Genomic DNA, 25475 nt, shown 5'->3' with positions numbered 1-25475 from the left:
CTCCTTGCCACAACAATTATTCCACCTCAGGGGCTGAGTTTTGCTCTTGTTGGACTGTTCTTCATAAATAGGATTGATGAGTATAAATATCAGCTGCAGGAACTATGGGCAAGCAACTTTCTAATGTGACAGGACAGAAACCAGTTTCATTTCATATCTGAGAAACACTTAAAACAAAGTGAATATAATACTAAACTGGAGACCACTTTCCAAATAATAGTTTGAGAAGATCCTTTTCTGTGGGGCTGAAAAAGTTTGAGTCGGCCTGATAATTTTCTTTAAGATAATGTCTCATTAAAATATTAGTAATACAGTAGCAGTGCAACTTTAAGATGATTCCAAAGAATTAAATGGATAAAGAGAAAAAATATATTCTAAATATGGAAACTTCTAACAGATAGTAGCTGAGTAAAGGTAATCTTAAGCAAATTTAGTCAGATATTTCGAGACGAATATTGAAAAATAAGGGGGGGGGGGGAGTGAAAAAGAAGGCTTTTTCAAACTAAAAACAAAATTCTAGTTTGGGTTCCTGTACTGTTAATATGCTGCTGGCACACCTTGGTATTTGTAACCTTAATATTGTTTTGCCTTTTTTTTAATATAAGGTTGTTAGAACTGATCTTTCAACGTGTACTGTGAGAAAAACGCAGCATGATCTTCAAGAGTTTATAACTAAAGTAAGTATTATTGTCTGAAGTTATAAATTTGCACAAAGGTGATGCAAGAATGGAACAAATTCTTTCACAGGAAAGTAATTTATAATTTTCATGCCAATTTCTTGCATAAAATTACAAGTTTTGTTTTGCTAATTGGGGAAATGTTTTTATCATCTACTAGTATTATCTCCGCATTTTTCATTTTATTTCTAGATTTTGTCTTAATTGTAAATTGAAAGCTCGCTTGGCTATTTTGGTATGAGATGAGGAAATTCCAAATCATTTCCAATTTGTTGTCGGTCTTTGATAAAATGGCAAATTCATAGTTAATAACCTACTTTTTATAATCGAAAATATTTAAGAGAACTTCTAGAACTTTATTTGCCAGTCATTAAGATTATGGATAATCATATTTCTTAGTCTCATGTCTGTTGATTCTTTATTGTCCCAAAGTGTTCAATCTTAGCTTTGACCACAGTTGATGAGAATCCATAGCCGTTTGGTGTAAAGAATTTCAAAGAACTGCAGCTATTTGAAGAAACTAGTCACCTCTGATGGCTAATACCACATCCAGTGATAATGTAGCTGCCAGAAGAACCATTGTCCTAGCTTCTAACCTTAAAGCCTAAGCGAAATATGGTAACAAAGCTGTAGACCTAGTAAAGTCTCACAGTGCCCTGACCTCGGATGCTGTGTGTGTGAGTTTACATATTCTCCCCATGACTGAGTTTCCTCTAGATATTCAGTTTTCCTCCCACATCAAAAATGACTATGGTTTAGTAAGTTATTTGGCTTCTGTAAATTGTCCTTATAATGTGGGTGAGTGATAAAATCTGGAAGCAGTTGAGGAGAATAAAATTGGATTAGTGTATGGAACTTGATGGTTGGCAGATTGTAAAGTCTTTTTTCATGCTATGATTTTGACTCTTCGAAATATTATATCTTTGTTCAGAGGAATACACATTGCACATTTCCCTTCTCTGCTCCCATCCAACTGATTAAAGAAATCTGTCCACTGAACATATTTTGTATTCACTGTAGACAAAATATATTTGTGTATGGCTAAGATAAACAAACTCCAGCATAATTTGATTTTATCAAGATCCTGCAATATTGCAGAAAGACTACTTACTCTCTCTAGTCCAGCCAGGTTTGCAGTTTACCAAACTAATTGCTTGCTGTTCCTCCAAGTTAAACTATTTTTGAGTTGATTTCATTGCTGAGCATGGAACATTCAGTTTCATACCAAATTGACAACTTCACACTCCTACATTACACTCTATCTGGCACCCATTTTCTCCATTGCTTAAAAGGCTGTATTTCATTATATCTTTACAGTTTGTTCACTGCTGAACTTTGTTTCCACGCAACCTTGGATATTTTACATAATACCAATTCCTAACCAAGAATTGGTGTAGGACTAAGGAACTGTATAAAAATTCCATCTATTTGGTGACCTGCTGAGGTGCCTGGTTCCTTAGTTACAAATTGCTATTTTCAAACAGGAGGAGTAACCGTATTGACAATGTGAAAAGCAATTTGAGCAAGTTTAAGTGGTATTCATATGCCAACTGTGGTATCCTGTGAATGGCATTGGCATGTTTGCTGTCTGTAGATGTGCTTTACAAACCCCAAAAGACTCTTTGCATTTATTTCTGGGATTGTAATACAGTTTAACATTCTCTGAAATGAAGCCCAACATGATGTTAATAACTAAACCTAAAGCAAGAACATTAATGAGCTCCTTGACCCATACATCTGAGTTGCTTGATCAGGACAGCAATCAAAGTTGTGCATTTAATTTTATAAGTTCTGTTGTTAATTTGTTTTTTTATTAAATCAAGCAGAATTGTAGGCAGGGAGAAACATTTTCCATAATTAAGTTCTAATTATCAGATGCTTCAAAAGTTGTGCATTGAGATGATTAATAGTGTATGTACTTCATGTTGCATTTTAATGTTTTAACAATCCTAAAACTTTGTTCCCCATAGTAGTGAATGCAGGGTCCTATCAAATGCCATTTGAAAAATCTCCATAGTTAGAATTCATACTGCTATTAAAAATGACGAACTCAGAGACCCGGCTTTGTTAGTTTAGAGCAGAAATTAACTGTGTTTTTCTTACTAGCCATTCTTGTAACAACATGGCATGTCAGGCTATTTGGGAAGGTCATGTTATTTTTTTAAGGTAGTGCAATTGAAGATAAATACATGAATACATGTTTTCAAACTGTTTACACTTACCAAAGAATGGCGAGCAAAAGTCAACTTGAAACATTGATTTCAGAAAGTAATAAAAACGTGTATTTTTAATGAATTGGATGAAGGATCTCAGCATGAGGCATCGCTTGTTCATTATTGTCCATATGTGTTGTCTGACCTGCTGATTTTCTCCAATGTTTTATGTTCATTAGCAATATCTCTTTCCTAAAACGTGGACATGAATTCATGTCTTTTGACCTTTAGAAGTTCATAATGAATTCCAATAATTTCCCTAGATGTTTGTTGTCAGGCCAGTCAACCAATTATCTGCCCATCCTTCAGCAATATTTTCATAAGACTAAATCAGATTTATATAGGCACTTTTGGTTGTAATACAATCTGCTAAGAGGAGATTGTGTTAAGTGTGAGTCAGATCTGTTTTGGTTCTTCCTGCACTATTGCACTAGCAATTAAGTTAGTGAATGAATTGATTCAGAGAAGTTAGTTTGAAGCTAACCATGGCAGCTGGGAATTTTGTATTAGTATTAAGTAAAATTATTTGGAATTGAGAAGAAAACTTAATCTCAGCAACAATGACTACTGAACTGAACTGAGGTGAAGCTGGTGTAGTTCATTACCGTCTTTCAGAGAAAGACATCTGTCCTCCTTACCTGGCCTAGTCTATCGACTGCACACCCACCCATCACTATACTTGGCTCTTAACTTCAATCTAAGGACTATCAGTGATGGAAATTAAAATGACCCCATTTCTTGAAATGTGGATATCCTTTTAAAAATTACTTTTTTTTAAAAGAATTCTTGGTTCCTGAAATATTGCTGATCATCTGTTGGAAGTTAAATATTCAGTATTTGTATAACAATTCTAACTGTGGATATTAATAATCAAGTAGTTACTGGGTCTGATTTGTATTTGCAATTACCATTTATATCACTTTTATTAGTCAGGACATTTGGGAGTTATGTTGTGAGTTGAAAAAGTTGTGAATTACAAAGTCCTCACTTGATATTTTTTTGATACCGCCATTGTTTTTCTTTCCATGCAGCTTCCCAAGGATCTTTCTATTGATACTTCTGGCAGGACTGTTTTGCGGGCATTCAGTCACAGTTCCCAGACAAGAGAAGACAGAAAGAACCTTGATTTAGAGTCACTTGTAAGGTAGTTACTGACAGCTTTTTTTTAATTGATGTTTCCTTTGGTTAGGTATAACCATTTCTGTTTTACTTCGTGAATACCTATTTAAAGTTAGTTTTTCATTTAAATGACCAAAAATCAAAACTGTAGTGAAAATAAAAAGCTTTAATGGAAATCAAAGGTATCATTCAAGGTTTTTTAATTTTTTGCAGTTGTTTCTACCCTTTTTTGTTATTTCACTCTTAAACCCCAGCAGAACATAGTAAATTTTCTTTCTGCTTTACTTCAACGCAAAAATGCCTCAGAGTTCCTTCAAAGTCTGTTTTATTGCAGCTTGTCTTTGAGGTCCCTCCTGCAATAGTAGCTCTTTTTTTAAGTATCCCGTTTCTATTCCTCATCCTCATTGATTAGATTCTGTTTATTTTTTGCTGTTCCTCAGTTTTGTTTTCTTTTTGATCTTTAGTTTTGTCCTCTGGATTTTAATTATTTATCTGTTCCTCTGAACCCTAATCCTTCCCAGCATTTCACTTTGCTTATGTTAATTTTAATTCGCACACTGAAAATTAATAATGATACCTTCCTCCCCATTCTCTTCATTGTTAATCCCCTATTTGGATTGGTTCAATTGCTGGATTATTTGCCTTACTGTAGGTGTATTTTCTTAGACATCAAACCCCCTGGTTTCCTTGGTTGCGTAAAGTCAAGGGAGAACAACTTTCGGCCCCGCCAAAGTTTTGAGATTGAGGCGCTCTGCCACCCCAATCCTGTTTGTATGGATGCTGTGTAATTTACTACCCTGTTACACAGTGGTGCCATGAAATAACAGTCAGTACACTGCATATGATTAAAAGATTATATTTATGAATCTTAATTCGACTAAAGGATTAGTAAATAAAAGAACAAAAAGAAAAAGAAAAGGGCCTATTTTAATTGAACAGTCAAAGGTGCACAAGTTGGAGCTCAAAGTTTCTCCATCAGCACCAATCCTCAATTGATCTCGCCCCAGGCGTCATCGACTCACGAGTCGAATCCTACGACTTCTCTCCTGTGTCTTCTCTTTTCATCTCCTCTCGAGTAAAAGCTCCAAACCCAACCTTGGTGTCTCTCACCAGAGAAACCTTCTCTTAATTCGACCATCTCAATTGGTTGGCACACATTTCTCATCTTTTATCCTCAACAATAACCCAAACAAGCTGTAAACAGAACAGACTGCTCTTACAGGGCTGCTAAATGAAATACATGTAGCATAACTGTAAAAATGAGCCTGGGCATTACAGACACAGGAAGCATTCCAATTTCGAATTCGAGAATATAACTCAACTTCACCCTTACCATCTCCCCAAAGAACAAAAGGTTCGGGTAGTTAACAGTATGGGTTGACTGCTGAGTATCTTCACCTTTTTATTTTTATTTCAGGCATGGAGAATTTCCCTATTTGTTTTTGAACAAGAAAATATTTCCAGCAGGAATCCAATTGAGGATTTAAGCAAGTGCCCATGAATAAAGGCCTGCCCATACAATTCTGGAAGTCTTTAACTGTTAAAGTTCCAACCATCTTTGAAATCCATGTAAACTGAAGTTTTTTTTATCTGATATTTGGAAATCTTAAAAAGTGCAGTAAATTATTTAAAATTTATGTTGAAACTAAAAACAGGATCTTTAAGTAATTAAACATCAAACTAATCTTGAGTTTTCAAAAGAAAACCTTGATTTTCTGTCTTCAGAGGTACAATCACATCAGTTGTGTTTCTGGATCCTGTATTACAGTATTTATCGTAGATTGACTGCTGGCTATGATAAACTAATAATGCAGACTTACAAGGATATGAAGAAACTGCTGACACTAGGCTGAAAAATACGTAGTTCTTTATGGAGCTGGCTATCTAACATGGGTCTCCTGATTAATTGCAGCATGGACATTTAAAACTTTACAACTCCATACTTTGTCCTTCTAATATATTTCAGTCTGGTTTCCTTACCTGATTTCTCATTTCTCTCGACACCCTTCTCCTTTTTTCCACGGCATTACTGTTAATGAAGCTTTGTTGTAATTTGTTTCTAACCTGATCCTTGCTACATTAACTCATCAGTGCTTTTGTAGATAATCTCAATAAATATAAAATCTTATTGATGGTATTTCTACTTAAAACATTACTTTAATCTGTTTGATTCAGCAGAATCTTGGGAGACCATTCACCCTATTTTATAGGTTTAGTTTAAGATCAATACATAAAATTCCAGTCCATCTGTTCCTCATGGCCCTGCAAATTAATCAGCATGTATACCTTTATTAGTTTAGTTCACATTCAAAGTTGTAATTATGGAAGAAAAACATGTTGGCAAATTGGGCACCATCTGTGCAGAGAGAAATCATGCTGCTACTGTCAGCATCAGCTGTCTGAAATACTTGTGCTTTCTGCTTTCATAGATGCTGCTTGATGTGCTGACTATTTAAAGATTTGCATTATCTGAAAGAGAATTGCATTTCTATGGTGTATTTTGTGTTCTTTTCTAGATATTCCAAAGCAGCTTACAAGTCAATGAAGTATTTAAAGTATAATCACTGCTACAGTTGCGAAATGCTGCTGCTAGTACAGGAGACTTTTTACAAAAACAATGATAATTTCTCTGCTTTTCAGAATGGTGCCATGGAATTCTGTATAGCCAGTTTGAGTGTTGAGTTTGGAGCTAGCTCATCTGAAAGTCAGCATCCCCAAAATTGTTGAAAAAGCATTCAGAGTGAATTTGATCTGCAACTTTCTGACTCTTGAGACCAGAGTGTTATAAACTATGCTACCCTATTTGGCTTTCGTAATTTACTCTGTGACCCAGGTGAAGGGAACCAGTTTTAGAGCTGCCTCTTTCCGTGCTCCACAATTTTACCACATTTTCTGAGCAGTTCACTTCTGTGCTGCTCATTGGTACTCATTTATCCTTCTAGTCTCGTGTCTGTTCTCAAGAGCAAAATGAAATGAAATTGTAGCCCTTTAAAACTTTGCATTGTTCTCTATTGCTTTGGATTGCAAGAGCAAACTACCTTTAATCTAAGCAAAATATAAATGTATCTTTAATGATCAGACTTTATATCTTAAGTACATATTTGTGGAAGTCTTTGCTGCATGAATGGAGCTTGTTATTTGGAAAAACACTACATACATAGTGTCAAATGGTAATTAGTTTAGATTCTTGTTCTTTGTAATTTTACGTAGTCACTTCTCAGCAGATTTAAGTTGACTTTGTTGTTGCTGCGAAATAGTGATTTTTTTTTTATCGTCTTTTGCTTCTGGTGTGATTGTTGCTCTGTTCTTGTCCAGTGCAAAGAGTGAAGTTATTTCTTGATCTTTATCCATTAGGCAACTCTTCTCGACACAACCTCGTTCCTTCTTAAGAAGTGAGCATGTTCATGAATTCTTTGGGAAGTCTTCTGACCACAGTCAGTATCACAGTAAGTAATCAATGTTGTGTACGGTTTATGGAGTCATTGACATGTGTGCATTCTTCAACTGTTTTCTTGCAGAAACATCTTCATAAGGTTTTTAATCGTGAGCTGCCTCCTGGAGATAACTCGGTTTTTAAAAAAAAAGCACTGGGAACCTGAAGAACCGTAATGCTAGAAGTGTTTGAGTCAGACTTACTCTGGAAAGAGAAAATATTAACATTTCAGCTGTAACTCTTTCGACTCGGGAAAAACATGTTAGAATATCAAAAGAAATCGTAATAATTGGCACTGCAATTGCAAATGGGGATTAAATGATCTGAAAGCACATAACAGTATTGAGCCTTTTACACATAAGTTGTGCATTGGAAGCCTTCTGAGTCTGTTCTGCCATTTAATAAGGTTGTGGTTAAAATGATCGACATTATACCATTGTCTATTGTAGATACCCTCCCATGCCCTTATCAAGACTATCTACCACTAAATTCAAAATCTTCAAAGACTCTTTGCACTGCACTTTGAGGAAGGGTTGTAAGCACTGACTGCTCACAGAAAAATATTTCTAATCTATTTTAAATGGACCACTTCTCATTCTCCCACGGGAACATGGGAGAAATTCCAGTTTCTTTCACTGGAGAAGATATTCTCTTTTCTGAACCCTAGCAGATATAAGCTTAGTCTGTCTAACCTTTTCTTTAAAACTAACTTCCAATTCCATAATTAGTCTAATAAACATCTGAACTGCTTTCAGCACCCTAACCCTTCCTGAAATAGGAAGACCAATATTATAGGGATTACTCTAAATGTGGTCTCAACAATGCCCTATGAAATGCAATCTCCCTTTTTCTGTATTCAATCCTTCTAGCAATACAGTAACTTAGTGTTAGCATTCTTAATTACTTGCTTTAACCTGCAAATTAGTTATTTGTCAATGATCCACTCAGTCTCTGAAATCTCTCATGACTGAAATGATTGTTTACCCTTTTCCTGCGAAAAATGGATTTCACATTTTGCAGCATTATTCTTCATTTGCCAATTCTTTGCTATTAACTTACCTATGTACCTTTTGTCATATTGCATGTTCCTTTTCACAAGTTGTTTTCCTACCGTGAAATTTGCAAATTTGGCTACCATACATGTAGTACTTTCATCCAAATGATTTGTATACATGGCAAAATGAATGTATACCCCAACATTGATCCTTGTGCCACATACTCATTACGAGTTAACCATTTAGAGAAAGGTCCTTTCTATTCATGCTAATGCTATCTCTTGCATCATGAGCTTCAATCTCTACCATAACCTCTAATGCTGTACTGTATCAAAAGTAAGTATTACATCTACCCTTTTAACACAACATGCATAATTTTTTTAACAAAAACGCCAATGTGAAATGTGACTTTGGATCTTTAATTTCCACTAATTAGTATTCCTCGTAAACTGGCCTGCTTACCTCAATGTTTAGTTTTGATGAAAGTCGAGGCATTGGAGCAATAGAGGGGGAATCACAGAAAACTGAACACATTGATTAATATATGGCTGTATAATGATTGGGTGGAAAATAGGTGTGTGAGATTGAAATTAATTTTAATCTAAGGCTAATGGTTTTGTTAGCAGAAGGTACAGTATTGAGGGATATATGACCATTATTGGTCATGATCTTTGAAAATGCTGAAAGCACTCAGTAGGCCATGCAACATCTGCAGATTTACCGGATAACAATGGGTCAGGCTTGGCAGTTTCAGACTTTTATTTTGAATATTGAGCATCTGCAGTTTTTTGAGTTTCAGTCATGATCATGGTGAGTGGATGAATTGGGTTGAGTGGCTGAACAGCTACTCCATTTCCCATGAGCTGGGTGTAGGAATTCCAAGGTCATTTTTGTAAAAGATTACAGTAGTGGGGATAGACACTGGAGCTGGAGATTTAAATACTGAGAATTGGATTATTCTAGTTTTGGCTCTGGAAGTCCTTGTATGGGTTGGGCTGTAGAATTTGATTGGAATAGTTGGATATGATGGTGATTAACAAAGATGGTTTCAATAGCAATTGAACTGAGTTGGGTTAGAGAAATGGTCTTGTTTCATAAAGAGAAAAAATCTGATATGTTGAAGGGTCCTTGAGGCTTTTCAAACTCACAAAAAAAAGTTTGTGAAGAAAGAAAATGTTCTCATGAGGGCAAGTAACTTGTAGTTATTTCACTGCAACCTGATGAGGCCTTTTACTTATAGTCTTTGCATAGCTAGGTTGATAATGTTCACTGAATAATGAAGATTTGGGTTTTTGTTGTTTAAATTGCCTCATACTTTTGCAGCAGATTTACAGCCAGTGTTAAAATTGTCTAAATCTGCAGAGCACTTCAAAGAAGACAGTTCTGAAGCTTCCAGTCAGGAAGAAGGTACATGTCTTTGCATTCTGTGCTTGTGCTTTTTAACATTGATCCTGTTAATTGAGTACAACACCTGTAAAGTTGAATGGGTATTTCAACCGGTTTCTTCAAGGGCATTAACAATGCAAGCATTGTTAAATTCCAGTGTGCCAGAATATATCATGTCGACAGTGGATGGTTTGGAGAAACCACGTCATTTCAAAGTTAATTACAATTGCTTTAATTGGATTGTGACGCCCTTGATCTGGAAAGGTCACCAACTAGAATATAAGCATTGAAATGTGGACTGCTAATTTCCAGTTAATTGCTACTGTCAAAACAAAATTTGAACACTTATTAAAAAAAAAATGTTCATATGGAATTGAGTTCCACCGATTTCAATCTTGGGTGAGATGGAATCACAGATATGGCAACTTAAGTGTAGAAATTAAACAGAAAGCTCTTTAGGTTTCTTGTGTGATGGCTAAAAAAGCATTCTAATTTAATTTCACTTCCCAGATCTGTCTGTAGTTTTGTAGATTGACGCATCAAATGTATGCCACTTTTTTAGACAATGAGTCAAAGACGTTCATCACTGCTTGGCTGAATTTTTTTGTAGAATTCTTGTCTGATTCTTTGGAAATCACTTTAAATCAGTGTTCTCTAGTTCTTGGCCTTTCTTTTGGAGAAAATGGGTCCTTCGTATTCATTTTCCAGACTCAGATATGCAAGTGTATTTGGAATTGGTCTATTATTGCTGCATTTACTGATTTTCAGTGGAAAGCTTGTCTTGCATAATGCTCATACAGATCAATTGATTGCATATTGCATTGAAATAGTATGTATTAAAACAATAATAGAACATAATGAAGTGCAGCAGCTACAGAGGAATTGTATTATAACAGCAGGATAGAAACTGCTCTTGAGTGTGGCAGTGCATGGAAGCTTGTATGGGAGAGGACAAAATAGAATATCGGAATCAAGTTTATTATCACTGATGTACGGTATGAAATTTATTTTGCAGCAACAGTACAGTGCAAGATATTACTATAAGCTACAAAAATAAGTAGTACAAAGATGAATAATGAGGCACTGTTCATAGGTTTGTTTTATTGTTTGGAACTCTGATGACGGGGAAGCAGCTTTCCTTAAAACATTGAATGTGGGTTTTAAGATTCTTTTACCTCCTCCATGATGATATGGCAAAGAAGAAATATCTGAGATGGTGAAAACCTTTAATGAAGATGCTGCCTTCTTGAAGAACCAACTTTTGAAGATGTCATCAATGGAAGCAAGGATGGGGTTGTGCACGTGATGGACTTGATTGAGCCTACAGTCCTCTGCATCCTCTTGTGATCTTGTGCATTGGAGGCTCCACATCAGGCTCCAATGCAATCAGTAATTGTGCTCTGCACCATACATCTGTAGAAATTTGCAGGAGTCTCTGGTGACATACCAAATCTCCTCCATCTCCTCATGAAGTAGAGCTGCTGACGTACTGCCTTTGTGATTGCATCAGGCTGTCAGCAGTTCAATCCTGGGCCCTACAGAAAGGAACTTGAAGGTGCTCACTCTTTCCATCACTGACCCTTCTGAGGGCTGGTGTGCTCTCTCCCAACTTCCCTCTCCTGAAGTCCACAATCAATTGAGTAAGAGAGTTGTTGTGACACCGTTCAGCCAATCAGTGTCATTATTATGTACCTCTTTGTTGCCTGGGGTGGTGAGGTTTTTGATTATGCTGCCTGCTTTGCTGAGGGATTGCTGGGGTGACTGGTTTCTGTAATGTTTTGAGCTGTATCCACAACTGTGACTGTGTGTTCAGTCACAAAGCAGTTACCACACCAAGCCACAATGCATCCGGGTAGGAGCTTTCTATGGTTTGCTTTAAGTTTCTCAGATTTTGTTGGGGACCAGCTAAATTTCTTTAGCCTTCTGATGGAGTAGAATTGTTGATTAACTTTCTTGCCTATGGTGTTAAGAAATGGTTTGTTAGCTTTTGTAGGAAGAGTATTTTAGTACAGTAGCAAGACAGTCTTCCAAATTTCTTCAGGCCTTTGGGAGACCCCATCTAGAGTATTATGTACAATTTTGATATTCGTCTGCTTAAGAATAACATTACAAAAGTTTGCCAAACTGGTTCCTAGGATGGTGAGACTGCAGTATGAGGATATTAAATTGACAGGTGTGTATTCATTGGAGCTCAGAAGAATGAGTGGGAATCTAATTAGAATTTATAAGGTCTTGACAGAGCTAGACAGTTGATGTGGGGAAAATGTTTCTCTTGTGTACCCAGAGCCAATGATCATTGTCTCTGGTTACATAACAAATGGTTTACAACAGGTTGGAGGTGAAACTGTGTCAAAGTGTGGTAAATATATGGAATTTTAACTTTGCAGAGGGTTGTGGAGGTAAAACTGCTGAATATTTGAAACATGTAGATTCAGTGACACGAAGAGGAATTGGGAAAGAGTAGGAATATCTAATTGGGATAGATTATCAGCCATGAATCTATTGAATGATTGAAGTAGGCGTGACAGGCTGACTGGGTTGTTCATTTTGTTTCTCCTACGTCTCAATTAAACCTACATTCTACAGAGATGCTCACAACCTAAACAATGTTTCCTCATAATGAAGATTTGTTACCCCTGAAAGCAACTCATAATCCCTTCCTGTTTGGAGTTTATACATTAATTATTTAGAGATGGTATGGAATATGCCCTTCTGGCTGTGCTGCCCAGCAACCCGCTGATTTAACCCTAGCCTAATCAGTACAATTTACAATGACCAATTAACATAACCAATACAGCTTGGACTGTGGGAGAAAACCAGGGCACCCGTAAGAAATCCATGACATCACAGGGAGAGCGTACAAACTCCTTACAGATGGTGCTGGAATTGAGCTCTGCTCTAAGCTGGAATGGCGCTACATTAATGCCTACACTACTGTGGTTGCAATGTGTCGCAAAGTAATTTACAGCAAGATTATTAAATAAAATGTGACATTGATCAACAAAGGTATGTTAGGCAGACAAGGAAAAGCCTGATGAAGTCTGTAAAGAGCCTCTTGGGGCAGGGAAAAAAAGATGAAGGTATTCTAGAAATTTCACTAAAGATGAAGCTGTTGATGAAAACATGGATGCATTGGGAATGATCAAGAAGTTGAAATTTGAGATGTGGAAACTCTTATGGGATGTAGCGCCAGAGAAGATGGAGAGGAAAGATCAAAATGAGATTTGAACACAAGGGTGAAAACTTTCCAAATTAATGCATTTAACTGGGAGTCACTATGTCAGGAAGGAAGCTTGATGACTAAGTGGAACTGAGGGTAATTTAGGAGAAGACCTGTAGGGGTTTGTGCAATTTCAAGTTTGCAGGGAACAGAATGTAGTTTAAAGATGTCTGACTTTTTCAGAGTCAGATGAACTAGGGCATGAGCAGGTTTGTCATGATGAGAATAGAAGTGGGTAGTTGTAATGGTAGCATGGATCTGTGGTGTTGAGTTCTTGGAGTTCAGCCTGACACCAATTGTGTAAATTGTTTATTTAGGATGCAGATCTGGGAAAAAGGAACAATGTTAACTAGCTGTTTAGAAAATTGGAATTACTATATGTTAGTGGTTAGATAGAAATGTATGTAATGTGCATCTGTGAAAATGGCTTTCAATTTTTTTGAATACCAGTACATCAGGTGTAGATGGCGAAGGCACATTGTGACAAATTCTGTGCCTCATTCAGTCTCCCATTGATAAATAGTTGCTCATACAACATTCCTTGTGTTAGCCCCTTCACCTTCCACTTTCTCCCCATCCTCCCAAATAAATCTCTAATTTAATGCAGTTGAAATTAATGTTATGTCACTTTTGCATAGAGAACTAATCAAGGAAATGAATTTAATGTAGTGGAGCAGAAATTACTGCTCTGATGTGACTTTAAAGTAGAAGTGCTTAATTTGATCAATTGGTAATGATGCTGCATGTATATGTAACCCCCTGGGTCGCCTCAGGCTCGCTCAGCTCGTTCTCGTCCAGGGGGAGCAGCCTTCGGCACGGCCAAACTGGGAAATCAGCTGGTGTGGATGCTGTGTGATGTCCCCGCCTCGCCCAAAAACAGACAGTACACCATATGCGATTAAATGAGTACAATTTATAAAGGTTACTATAACTAAGTGATTAATAACGATACAGTATATATGAAGAGAAAATTAAAGAAAAGGCGCCAAACTTATCAAAGTCCAAACCACTTCATGCACAGCCGTTGGAGCTCAATTTCTGAAGTCTTCTGGCCACCATTCGATCCCCTCCGAACTCCTCGACTCGCAGCTCAGGACCCTCCAAACTCCTCGACTCTCCAAACAGCTCAGGACCCTCCGAGTGGTCAACCAAGCACATCTAGCTTCATTCCCCCCCCCCCTCCTCGGAGAATCTCCCGGCCTCGGACCCCCCTTTGGGGTCCGATCCTCGCCCAGCTTAGAGCATTGCGTCCTCTCTCTCAACCCCCTCGCGCCGATCTGCCCAAAAGCCCGTCAACAAAAGCTTACAGACTCAGAAGAAAGAACATTAATCCCCATTTGGTTTACAAAGGAATACCATTCTCGTTATCAGTAAATTAGCATTCCTGCTAGTTAACAAAAAGAAGAAACCCTCTTTACATATACAATTGTATATTCAGATAGTTTTAAAAGCTTCATGATTTATTGTGTTGAACATATCTTGTAAAACTGAGCTGACTGAAGCAATTCTGCAGTATTGACAGCACATTTTAGTGGATATGTTGGCAGCTAATTTCTTAAATTGTTAACAATATTTAGTGTATTTAAAGTATGTCTGACATTGTGAAGCCACAACTTGTGTTCTTATCATGCATTTTTGCCATTCCAGAGGCTTATTAAGTCTCTGTCCTCATCAATGTAGTCCATATCTATTGGTTATATCTCGTCCTGAATTTCCAATCCTTTTTGTGAATGCAACACTGAGAAATGTAACTTGGGATTTTATTTTTGAATAGGAAAGTGAAATTTAAAGCTATATAGGAAATTGTATTTCTGATGCTGGAAGGTACCTCAAAATTGAGCATGGGGAATGGAAATTGCCCCTTTCAGTAATAACTACTTTAAGAGAGAAAAGATTGGGCAATAATTTTAAGTAGGATTTTAAATATTTTTTTAGATGGAAAGCAGCAAACGATTCATTACAAAAACATGGGAAAAGCTAGAGGCTGCAGGTAAGACCAGTAACATTTCTTGGTTATGTAAGAATTGTTTGGTGTAGAAATGCAAACCATTACTGGTGGCTTTGCAATTCAAAAGTAAGTGAGAAATCTACATTCTTTTCTATTTTAAACATGCAAATACAATGCCATATTTAATCTTGCTTTTTTAACATTAAAGTACTGCTTTCAAGTTCTTTGTGAAGTTGGTGTATGTTATTAAAACTTTCACCTTTTAATGTACGAGGTTGCTTTTCAAATGCATTTTTGAATTCATAGATTGAAGCAGAATTGTGAAGGAATGAAAAAAAAACTTATTTTCAAAATGGTAGACTATATTTATTTTTAATGCTGTATATGCCCACTGTCTATTACATGGTTTAATGGGGGAGATCATTGGCTGTGAATATTATGTCTGGTAATGCTTAAAAAATTATCACTTCATTAGTGTGCTTCCCCTGAACTGTTTTTCCTTTCTATTTACAGTGTCCCTGGTGTTAAATCCCCAGGAGCTGGTTTACAGCACTCAGAACAGAATGGTACACTGGACTGGAGGAAAAGGGGCTATAGCACAAAACACAGCACTGAGCACTGTACAGCTATGATGGAACATGTAGGTGTAAGATTTTGTTTGCTTTAATCTTATTGCTCTTGTCGAACATTCTGAACTCTTGATTTTTAAAACTACTATCCATCCTTTGCACTGTCTCTTTTGTTTTTCTCTGCTTTTTGATTTTTCATTAAATGTTACTATTTAAGTCAGGGGTTCCCAACCTGGGGTCCACAGACCCCTTGTTTAATGGTATTGGTCCATGGTATACAAATGTTCGGGAGCTCCTATTTTCTCTTGCAGTACACTGCTGTGTCTGGCCCCTAAAGACTCCCATAGTCTATTTGGTTCTGATTTCTGTTTCTAAGTATTTTCTCCCAAAAGGAGGAACATGTGGACTTTCCTTTATCCAGTAGAGCTGTGAATTTGGTGTTCTTTCTGCCTTAATCTTAATTCAACTGTTTGAAGCTGATTAACTTGCAGCAATCATAAAATCTTAAATAGCACTTAAATAACACTTTAGAAAATCCCTGAGCTTTATTCTTCCCCCACCCTGAACCTCTGACTTGAAATAAATTATAGGGTTGGACTGATTATTTTGTAAATATTGTTTCTCACTTTAACATTCACTGTTCTCCCTCAGCATTGCTGGCTTTTTTTGACATCTAGTTTTGCCAATAATGTCAGAAGTTATTAAACATAATATTAATTATTGTACCTCCTCCTCCTTGTCAGAGCAAACAATTCTGATCTCTAGTGAAAGTTATAATAGGAAATCTCTGGCGATGGATTGGTTAGGGAGTTTCTGCCAGCATGTGCCCTATACTTGCCAAAACCTTGAGTTGGCAGCATAAGGACTAGCTAATGTATAGTACATTGTCAATCTTCGGCCTCTGTTGAAATGAAATCAAAACTGTTCCAACATGCTTCACCGTAATTTGGATTGAGAACTATTGTTCAGTGTGTAATTGTTCTGACTTATTTTCCATCAAGTCCCTAAAATAAACTCTGAAGCTTTTTTGGAATTTACAATGTTTTAATGTTTGAAATTAGTACCTTATGTTAGGAAAGCTTGACTGGCGAGATTTCATTACAGAGTTCTTCAAAGTTGAATTTTCCATCTCTTGCCTCACTAGCTTAAATTACATGCTGTTTATCAGTAAGTATGTTGGAATTTTTGGAGTGCTTGTGCAGGTAGTTCATTAAAGGAAATATGGATAAACTGAGGATCCTCAAATTTAATGGAAATTTGGTTGGAATTCTGTGGTTGAGTTAATTGTTGGTTTGGTAGATTAGGAACTCAGAATACTTTTCATTTGTTTTCCTGGACTTTAGTTCACCTTGCTAAAAGCTGCTGTCATTTGTATAGCATGAATTGAATTGACTTTATTTCTTACATCCTTCACATGCATGAGGAGTAAAAATCTTTAGGTTATGTCTCTGTCTAAATGTGCAATCATAGTCATTTGTAATAAATAGAAAAGTCAATGTAATACGTAATCAGATCAGCACAAGTTGATCAGTCTGATGGCCTGGTGGAAGAAGCTGTCCCAGAGCCTGTTGGTCCTGGCTTTTATGCTGCGGTACTGTTTCCTGGATGGTAGCAGCTGGAATGGATTGTGGTTGGGGTGACTCAAGTCCTCAATGATCCTACAGTCCCTTTTTACACACCTGTCCTTGTAAATGTCCTGAATCATGGGAAGTTCACAACCACAGATGCGGGCTGTCTACACTACCCTCTGCAGAGTCCAGCAATTAAGGAGGTACAGTTTCTATACTAGGCAGTGATGTAGCCAGTCAGGATGCTCTCAATCGTGCCCTTGTAGAAATTTCTTAGGATTTGGAGGCTTATACCAATCACTCAACTGTCTGAGGTGCTGTTGTGCCTTTTTCACCACACATCTGGTGTGTACGGACCATGTGAGGTCCTCGGTATTGTGGATGCCGAGGAACTTAAAGCTGTTTATCCTCTCAACCCCAGATCCATTGATGTCAAGAGGGGTTAGCCTGTCTCCATTCCTCCTGTAATCCACAACCAGCTCCTTTGTTTTTGCAATATGGAGGAAAATAAGGTGACTAGTGACTCTTGATAAATTGTATAGTTTTGAAACTACATTTAATGTGCAGAGCAATGCACACAGTTTGCTGGAGGAACTCAGCAAGTCCGGCAGCATCTATGAAAAAGAGTAAACAGTCATCGTTTCGTGCTGAGACCCTTCATCAGGACTGCAGATTTTCTCGTGTTTGTGTTTCTGTTTTACGTGGCTGGAAGAAGTGACTTGGAGGATGCAGGATGTAAAAACTGGACAAACATGCAACTGGTAACTCTGGGGCTGAGAGTTGAACTTTAGTGAAGGCACTGTAACGGAAGCTGTTGTGTTTTTTGGAATAGCATGCAGAACAGAGATGAGGAATCAGTACAAGTACGATTGTGATATATGTGCAGACATCTGTTGAAGGACATGACACCACAAGTGAAATGCTGCTGATCATAGTTGGGAGAAAAAGTCAAAGGTACCAGCATGTTTGAACTGTCTGAGAAAATAAGTAAGGAAAGGGCCTGAAGAGATCTTGGCTAGTATATTTAATGCTAGTCTGTAGCTAAGTAAATACAAAATGTAATTTGCTGCAGGTATTAATGATGTTATAAGATGTATAATGTAGAATGTATAATGAGGGGATATTCAGTCAGGATTCACATTTTTTGATATGCAACTGTGTGAATATGTAAGGAAATATTTGGACTTAATTTCCTTCAGCTAAAGTAGTCTATTGGTGGTCATATCGATTGTTAAAAGGTCAAGTTAGTGTGGATGTGAAGAGGATATTTCCTTTTGTGGATGAGCACAGCCTCAAAATAGAGGGATTCTATTTAGAAGACAGATGAGGGGGAACTTCTTTAGCCAGAGTGTGAGTCTGTAGAGTTCATTGCTACAGGCAATTGTGGAGGCCAGGTCAATAGGTGCATTTAAGTTAGAGGTTGATGGTTCTTGGAATACCGTAAATTCCGGACTATAAGCCGCTACTTTTTTCCCACGCTTTGAACACTGCGGCAACACTGCGGCCTATACTACGGTGCGGCTAATGCATGTTTTTTTTTCATGCCGCCAAAAACATTTTGCCTCGTAACAGTAGACCAATAAAATTGATGAGTAGTTCAGAGGTCCAATGAAATTGTACGATAAATCAAGCGCACTTTCACAATTAAATTATTGAAAATCAGTCATTTGTACTCACCCTCATCAACATGGAAAACACTCGAAGAAAAGCATATGATGCAGCTTTTAAGTTAAAGGCGATCAATCTGGCGGTTGAAGAAGGAAATTGAGCTGCTGCACATAATCTTGGCATAAATAAATCGATGTTGAGACGGTGGAGACGCCAGCGTGAAGAACTGAGTCAATGCAAAAAGACGACAAAAGCTTTCAGAGGTAATCATAGCAGATGGCCCGAACTTGAAAACTTTCTTGAAGACTGGGTTAACACACAGAGAGCAGGCGTCCGCGGTATTTCCACCGTGCAGATCAGACTGAAGGCTAAAGCAATCGCCACCAAAATGAAAATCGAAGATTTTAGAGGTGGGCCATCGTGGTGTTTTAGATTTATGAGACGAAAAGGCCTGTCCGTCAGCGTACGCACGACTCTGTGTCAGCAGCTCCCTCCCGACCACGAGGAACAACTTGCTAACTTCCGCACATTCACTCAAACAAAGATAGTGGAGGATTCCATCGGGCCAGATGATATCATAAATATGGATGAAGTACCTTTGACGTTTGACCTGCCTCTCACTCGGACTGTTAATAAAAAAGGTGACTCGTCCATCACACTGAAAACAAGTGGCCATGAGAGAACGCATTTTACTTGTGTTCTGAGCTGCACAGCATCCGGACTAAAGCTTCCACTGATGGTGATTTTTTAAGCGGCTGACAATGAAAGTTCAGTGAAAGCTGCCATCAAGAGTACAAACTCAATTCCAGCTGTGATTCCTGGGGGCACCACGAAGTATTTGCAGCCACTGGACATCAGCGTGAACCGGGCATTTAAAGAGGCGCTGCGCGTTGAGTGGGAGGCTTGGATGACAAGCGGCGAGAAATCCTTTACCACAACAGGACGCATGCGAAGAGCATCTTTAACTCAAGTCCGCCAGTGGATCCTAAATGCGTGGAGCGGTGTCACAACATCCACCATCACCAGCGGGTTTTGAAAGGCTGGACCGCTGCGTGATGAAGAGGACCGCGTGCGCTCAAGTGAGAGCGACAACGAAGAGACTGAAGTGAGTGACGAGATCCTGAGGTTTGATTCAATTCGGACACTGAAGGACTTTGATGATTTTAGTGCGCAGGAGGAAGATGAAGAAGGCGATCAATAACTTTTCCTGGTAGGCTGCAGTACATATATTTTTTTTACCAGTCGTTAGGAGATATTGGAATGTTGTTCGTGCACTGTTCAGTAAAAAAGTATACGCAACGTAATTTGTGTGTTACTGATACGTATGTATATTTAAAAGTAGCTGTTTTACAGGCACTGTTCGAAAAAAAGCATTTGCAATATATATTTGTTTATGTTACCATACGGATTTAATTAAAAGTTAAAAAATCCTCACGTGTAATATCTTTCTGTGTAAATATCTCATATTACAACGTGGGACACCTGCCTCTTAAAATCCGGTGCGGCTTGTACAAGTACAAAATTGATTTTCTTTCTAAAATTAGAGTGTGCGGCTTTTAATCAGGTGCGCTCTGTAGTCCGGAATCTACGGTAGTTGGCATGAAAGATTAAGGGGAGAAGGCAGGAGAATGCCATTCAGCGGGAAGTGGATCAGCCATGATGAAATAGCAGAGTAGTATCAATGGGCTGAATAGCTTTAATTCTGCTTCTATGTCTTATGGGACTGAAAAGTTGACCGTAGAACACAAGACATAGGAGCAGAGTTTGGGCATTTGCCCTATTGTGTCTACTCTGCCATTTGATCATGGCTGACTTACTGCTGTTAATCCAATAGATAATTTTTCATTTTTTAATTAGAACTTTCATAATATGGGACGGGCTGGAGGTGTACCATGATTCTGGCGCCTTTGACTTCCTCTGTGCCTGTAATAAATTTCTGCTATATTAACATAATAAATTCTTATCTTAAGTTCTTGAACCCTGCAAGTAAGTACTCTGGAAAGAATTTAACTTCAATTATTTATTAGTATATTAATTTTCAAATTGCAAATCTTCTCTTGAGAACATCACAATATCAGTTATATATTGTCTTATACCATATCTGTACTTACCATTGTAAAAAGGAGCATGTATTTAAAATATACTGTAACTGCAGGATTAAAGTAATTGGGTGTGGTTAATAGAGATCAAGAAGGCCAAAGGGCCTGATGGTGCTACGCAATTCAAAGACTGTATTCTGTAGGTGAGTGTTGGAACTAATGAGCTTTAGGATAAATTGAGTGGGAGAATGGGATCAATCTCATCTGGCATAGTCAGTGGGATGAATGACCTTTTATTTGTAGGGTATTATAGAAATACACCTGTTCATATTGAATACTTCTTTAAAACAATCTCCCTAAATGTAACTGCCCTTTTCAAAGATTTATGCATATATTTTCATATTTATTCCTGCATTGTCTTAAAATTATGCCACAGTTCATATTATAATTCAGAATGTTTTGGAGAAAGGATTTTATTTTCTTTAGTTATAAAGTAACTTGGATGTTGAAAGCATATGCTGGAATATTGGAGTACAGGATGCACAAAAAAGCCACTGTGGTTTGTTTTCCCTGTACCTTTCTCCATGACTAAATGTCCAGTGAATACTAATCATGCATTTATTTTTGTTTGACTGCTGTAGTGTTTAACAGAAGATAAAAGAAATACTGCTTCTGGGAATAAAAAGCTGAACACTCGGATCGATGTGTATGTATTTAAATATCATTTGTAATTAAAACTGTTTAAGCATTGAGTGAGGCAAGGAATTAATTTTAACTGAATATCACCGGGAGGGAGAGTTGGAAGGCTAAATCAGGAAGAGAAATTAAGTGGTATGTTCCAGTGCTACAAAAATCTTTGCTATCCTTGGGTTGAGAAGCTATGATGTAGTATTAAAATAACAATCTCTGAAAGATCACTTGTCATACAGATGATTCATTATCTTTTTGACGTGTATTTAAGGGTAGGACTTGAGAAATTTTGAAATGGGCAGCAGGGAGGAAACTGCAGTGGTGGGGAAGGTGTTTTTTTTAATCAAATTCTGTTTGCTTCACCACAGCAAAAACAAGGTAGACCGTGGCAATCAAAGGACACAAGTTGGTAATGGCATTCTCAGAATTCCTTCTGTACATCGTATATGGACTGGATCAGGAAAAGGTATAGAATTCACTTAATAATTTGTCATCCTGTAGTAACTATTAAGGAATAGTCAACTTTAGTCAGCTGCTTGAAAGTTTGTTGAACCAAGGAATACAAAACCGGTGGATTCTGCCTAGGCTCGATGGGTACTGCCTGCCAAATGCAGTATTTAGAGTGGAAACTTTTAAGTCACTTGGATTTGGTAAATACAACAAAGTAATTCAGTTTAATTGTTTGTATATAAAATTATATTAAAATGAGTATGATAGAGCAATATGAGTATTGCAGCTATTGCATCTGGGAATTGATGGAGTTCATGGTGATTAGCTACAGTGCTTTGAATATGAATTCAGTCTCCAACCTTTTGTTGACAACCAAGGATTTTGATCAATTTAATTGAGAATTTTTATTTGTGAATCACATGTTCCCTTTCTTCCCCCTACAGTAGAGCCCAAACTTGTAAAGTCTGAAAAACTAAAAATTCAAAAACTGAAATGTCACCATTTCAAAAGTTTTCACCACCCCCCCACTCAGTACTTAGTTGAACCATCTCTCACAGCTATTACCCCCCCCCCCCCCCCCGTATTCTTTATGGATAAGTCTCTATTAGCTTTGCACAACATGATGAAGCAAGATTTGCCTATACCTCCTTGGAAAAATTGCTCAAGCTGTGCCAGGTTAGTTAGGGAGTGGCAGTGGACAGCAATTTTGAGGTCTTGCCAGAGGTGTTTGATCGAGTTAAGGGCATGACTCGGACTGGGCCACTCATGGATACCAATTTTCTTCATTTGAAGCCATTCCATGATTGCTCTGGCAGTGTGCTTGGGTTGTTGTCCTGCTGAAAGTTGACCTTCCTCCCCAGTTTAAGCTTTCTGGCAGAGGCTAGCAGGTTTTTAACCATGATATCTCTATATTTAGCAGCATTCATCTTTCCATTGGTCATGACAGATTTACAGTCCCTGCTGCTGAAAAGCATCCCCATAGCATGATTCTACCTCTTTCATACTTTACAGTAGGGATTGTTAGCTGGGTGATGTGCAGTATTAGATTTATGCCGCACATTCTGCTTAGGTTGAGACTGAAAAATTCCACTTCAGTCTTAACTGACCACAAGACCTTACACATCTGTACAGTATCTTCTAAGTAGCATATTGCAGTCTTTTCGGGCAAGGATATGCTGTTCATTTTTTTTAAGCTAGCTCTTCCTTGCCACTCTTCTGTAAGTACCCTTTTTTTTTGCAAGGCCTTAGAGATTGTGCAGCTCCTGTTACAGCCACTGACTTCTGCACCTCATTCTCTACTGTTGACATCACAGTAGCCTCTCTTTCAAGTGCCAGTCTTCTCTGGTGATTATGTTTAGAGTGGTGGCCTGACCTAGCCAGTGTGGCTATGGTTTCATATTTTTTTCACTTAGTTGTGATGGACTGCACTGAACTCCGTGGTATATTCAGTGTCTTTGGAATGGTTCTTGTACTTTTTCTCAGATTTGTGCTTTTCTATAATCATTTCCTTGACTTGTCTTGAATGCTCTTTTGTCTTCATTTTGGTTTGGTCTGTTGAAAATGTACCACACTGTTGGACCTTACTGGGGGGGGGGGGGGGGGGGGAGGGTATTTATTCTTATGAATTCACTGAAAACTGGTGATCTTCAATTTTCTACATCAACAAATTTGGTGAGTTGGTAGGGTAATGTATTGCTACTGAGGAAAATTTGCGTAGTAATTATAAAGGGGATGAATACCTTTTCCAGCCTCTCAATTTTGGTTTTTAATATTTAGTAGATTGTTCGCAGATTTTGGAATGTTTCATGATGCACAATATTTTATAGATTAGCTCAAAAACCGCACTTCAGTGTATATATAAAATACAGAAAATGACTAATATGTGAAAATAGCGTGGGAGCTGAATACTTTTTCAAGGCACTGTAGAGTTGATAAGCTATAGTCCAAGATTTGAACTCTGATGTACTGAGAGGAAGACTGTTAGCTTGATTCTTTGTTTCAAGGGGTAATTAAACCCACTGATTAAGAATTATAGACTTGTTTAATCAATAAGGTCAGGAAAGCATGAGTACAAGTAAAGCAGCTTGGGAATCTCATTCCTTTAAGTTTCTGGCAAAAAAGAGCAGAAGCAGCAGGCTGTGTGGTACAAGGGTAAATTCAGGTTAGAGTGGAAAAGTATGTGTAGTCATATAGTGAAAGCATAGTAACATAGATGCTGTTCTCTGCAGGTAAGAGTTCAAAAGTCTGTGTTACTTGCCCATTCCAGAGTTCTAGAGGAAGATTTTAAACAAAAAAAAACAAGCAAGCATGGGAATTGATGACGTGGCTAAGACTAAGGTGAAGGTTGAGCAGATTTTATTTTGGGAAATACAGAATTACTGAGCAGTGAAAGACCCCTCCCCGGAAATCAGGAAATAGTGGAAAATCACAGATCAAGTATGAATGAGGAGATGGCAGAAACTACTTTTTTTTTGAAGTATTAGAGATTATTAGGACTGAAAACTGATCATTCCTCAAGACTGAGGACTCTGCATCTATGGATGTTCAAGAGGTGGCTGGAGAGAGACTGAATACGCTGAATGCCATTGTCTAAAATTCAGGATTAAAGATGGTGTGTACATATTGAATGTAGCAAATATAAACTCTTTATTTAAGTAGAGGGAGAGAGAAACCATGAAGAGGATAGAATAAATTAGTGAGGAATTGGTAAATGAATTTTGAATTCTTGAGATTGAAAGGTATTGAGAGTCAGAAGGAATTCTGGTACACAAAGCTGAGAAGTAATATGCAGGTACAAGAAACAGTTTGGAAAGCTTATAGGTATATTGGCCTTTATTGCAATAGGGTTTGAACAGAAGAGCAAAAATGATTTATCACATTAGGCAGGGGTCCAGTAGATCGCACATGGAATATTATGATTGAGTCTGGTCTCACATCTTGAAAAAAGAATATACTTGTGATGGGGGTTGTGGGTGCAGTGAAAGTTCACCAGCTTAATTTCTGCAGTTGTGGGAAAGGGTGCAGTGAGAATAGGCAGATGTTCTGATACTTGAGCTTTGAAGAATGGAAGCTTATCTCATTGTGACATTGACAAAGGAAAATCAATGGCCTAGACAGAATAGATGCAGGAATGCTTACATTAGCTGGGGTGACTAGAACCAGGGAATTGTTGTCAAAAGGGGTTTGCCTTTCAGAAAGTGTACTTTTTTTTTTAACCTTGCGTGCACTGAGTATTTGGCATTCTCTATATACGGGGTCCATAGAAACTCAGTTGCAAAAGTACTTGTTGCAGAGAATTGTAGAATTTCAGTTACTTAAGGACTCCTGGGGTATAGGTTTGATGCAGGAAAGTGGCAAAAGTGAGTGGCCTCCAAAAGGTTTCCATCCTAGGGGGGGCATTCATATTGTCTCATTGTGAGGTCAGTTGCAAAGAATATCAAGTGCATCAGCTGATTGCAAATGCTCTGATCTATGGCTGTTGCCAAGATGGGTTCCAAGACAAGCCAGTTTAATTCTTAAGATGCCATGCAGATTTGGTCATCCTTGTAGATGTGCTGTAG

General features: G+C 37.7%; 1 protein-coding gene across 3 annotated transcripts in view; it reads left to right on the top strand.

Annotated features, from left to right (window-relative positions):
• Window positions 1-25475, top strand: part of LOC132378364 (zinc finger CCHC domain-containing protein 2-like) — a 59824-nt gene that overhangs the window by 20965 nt on the left and 13384 nt on the right. For 2 of the 3 annotated variants that reach the window (XM_059945224.1, XM_059945222.1), the window contains exons 4-11: window positions 606-677; window positions 3922-4034; window positions 7364-7455; window positions 9800-9844; window positions 14979-15033; window positions 15505-15631; window positions 21417-21481; window positions 21834-21931. In XM_059945224.1, the coding sequence (XP_059801207.1) occupies window positions 606-677; window positions 3922-4034; window positions 7364-7455; window positions 9800-9844; window positions 14979-15033; window positions 15505-15631; window positions 21417-21481; window positions 21834-21931 (667 nt within the window). The remainder of the gene's footprint in view (window positions 1-605; window positions 678-3921; window positions 4035-7363; window positions 7456-9799; window positions 9845-14978; window positions 15034-15504; window positions 15632-21416; window positions 21482-21833; window positions 21932-25475) is intronic. The other variant, XM_059945223.1, reaches the window with a different exon arrangement.

This window comes from Hypanus sabinus, chromosome 20 (genome assembly GCF_030144855.1).
Source record: "Hypanus sabinus isolate sHypSab1 chromosome 20, sHypSab1.hap1, whole genome shotgun sequence".
In the NCBI taxonomy this organism is placed as follows: domain Eukaryota; kingdom Metazoa; phylum Chordata; class Chondrichthyes; order Myliobatiformes; family Dasyatidae; genus Hypanus; species Hypanus sabinus.
The sequence above is the reverse complement of the archived record's forward strand: the minus strand, read 5'-3'. Positions and strand labels throughout refer to the sequence as shown.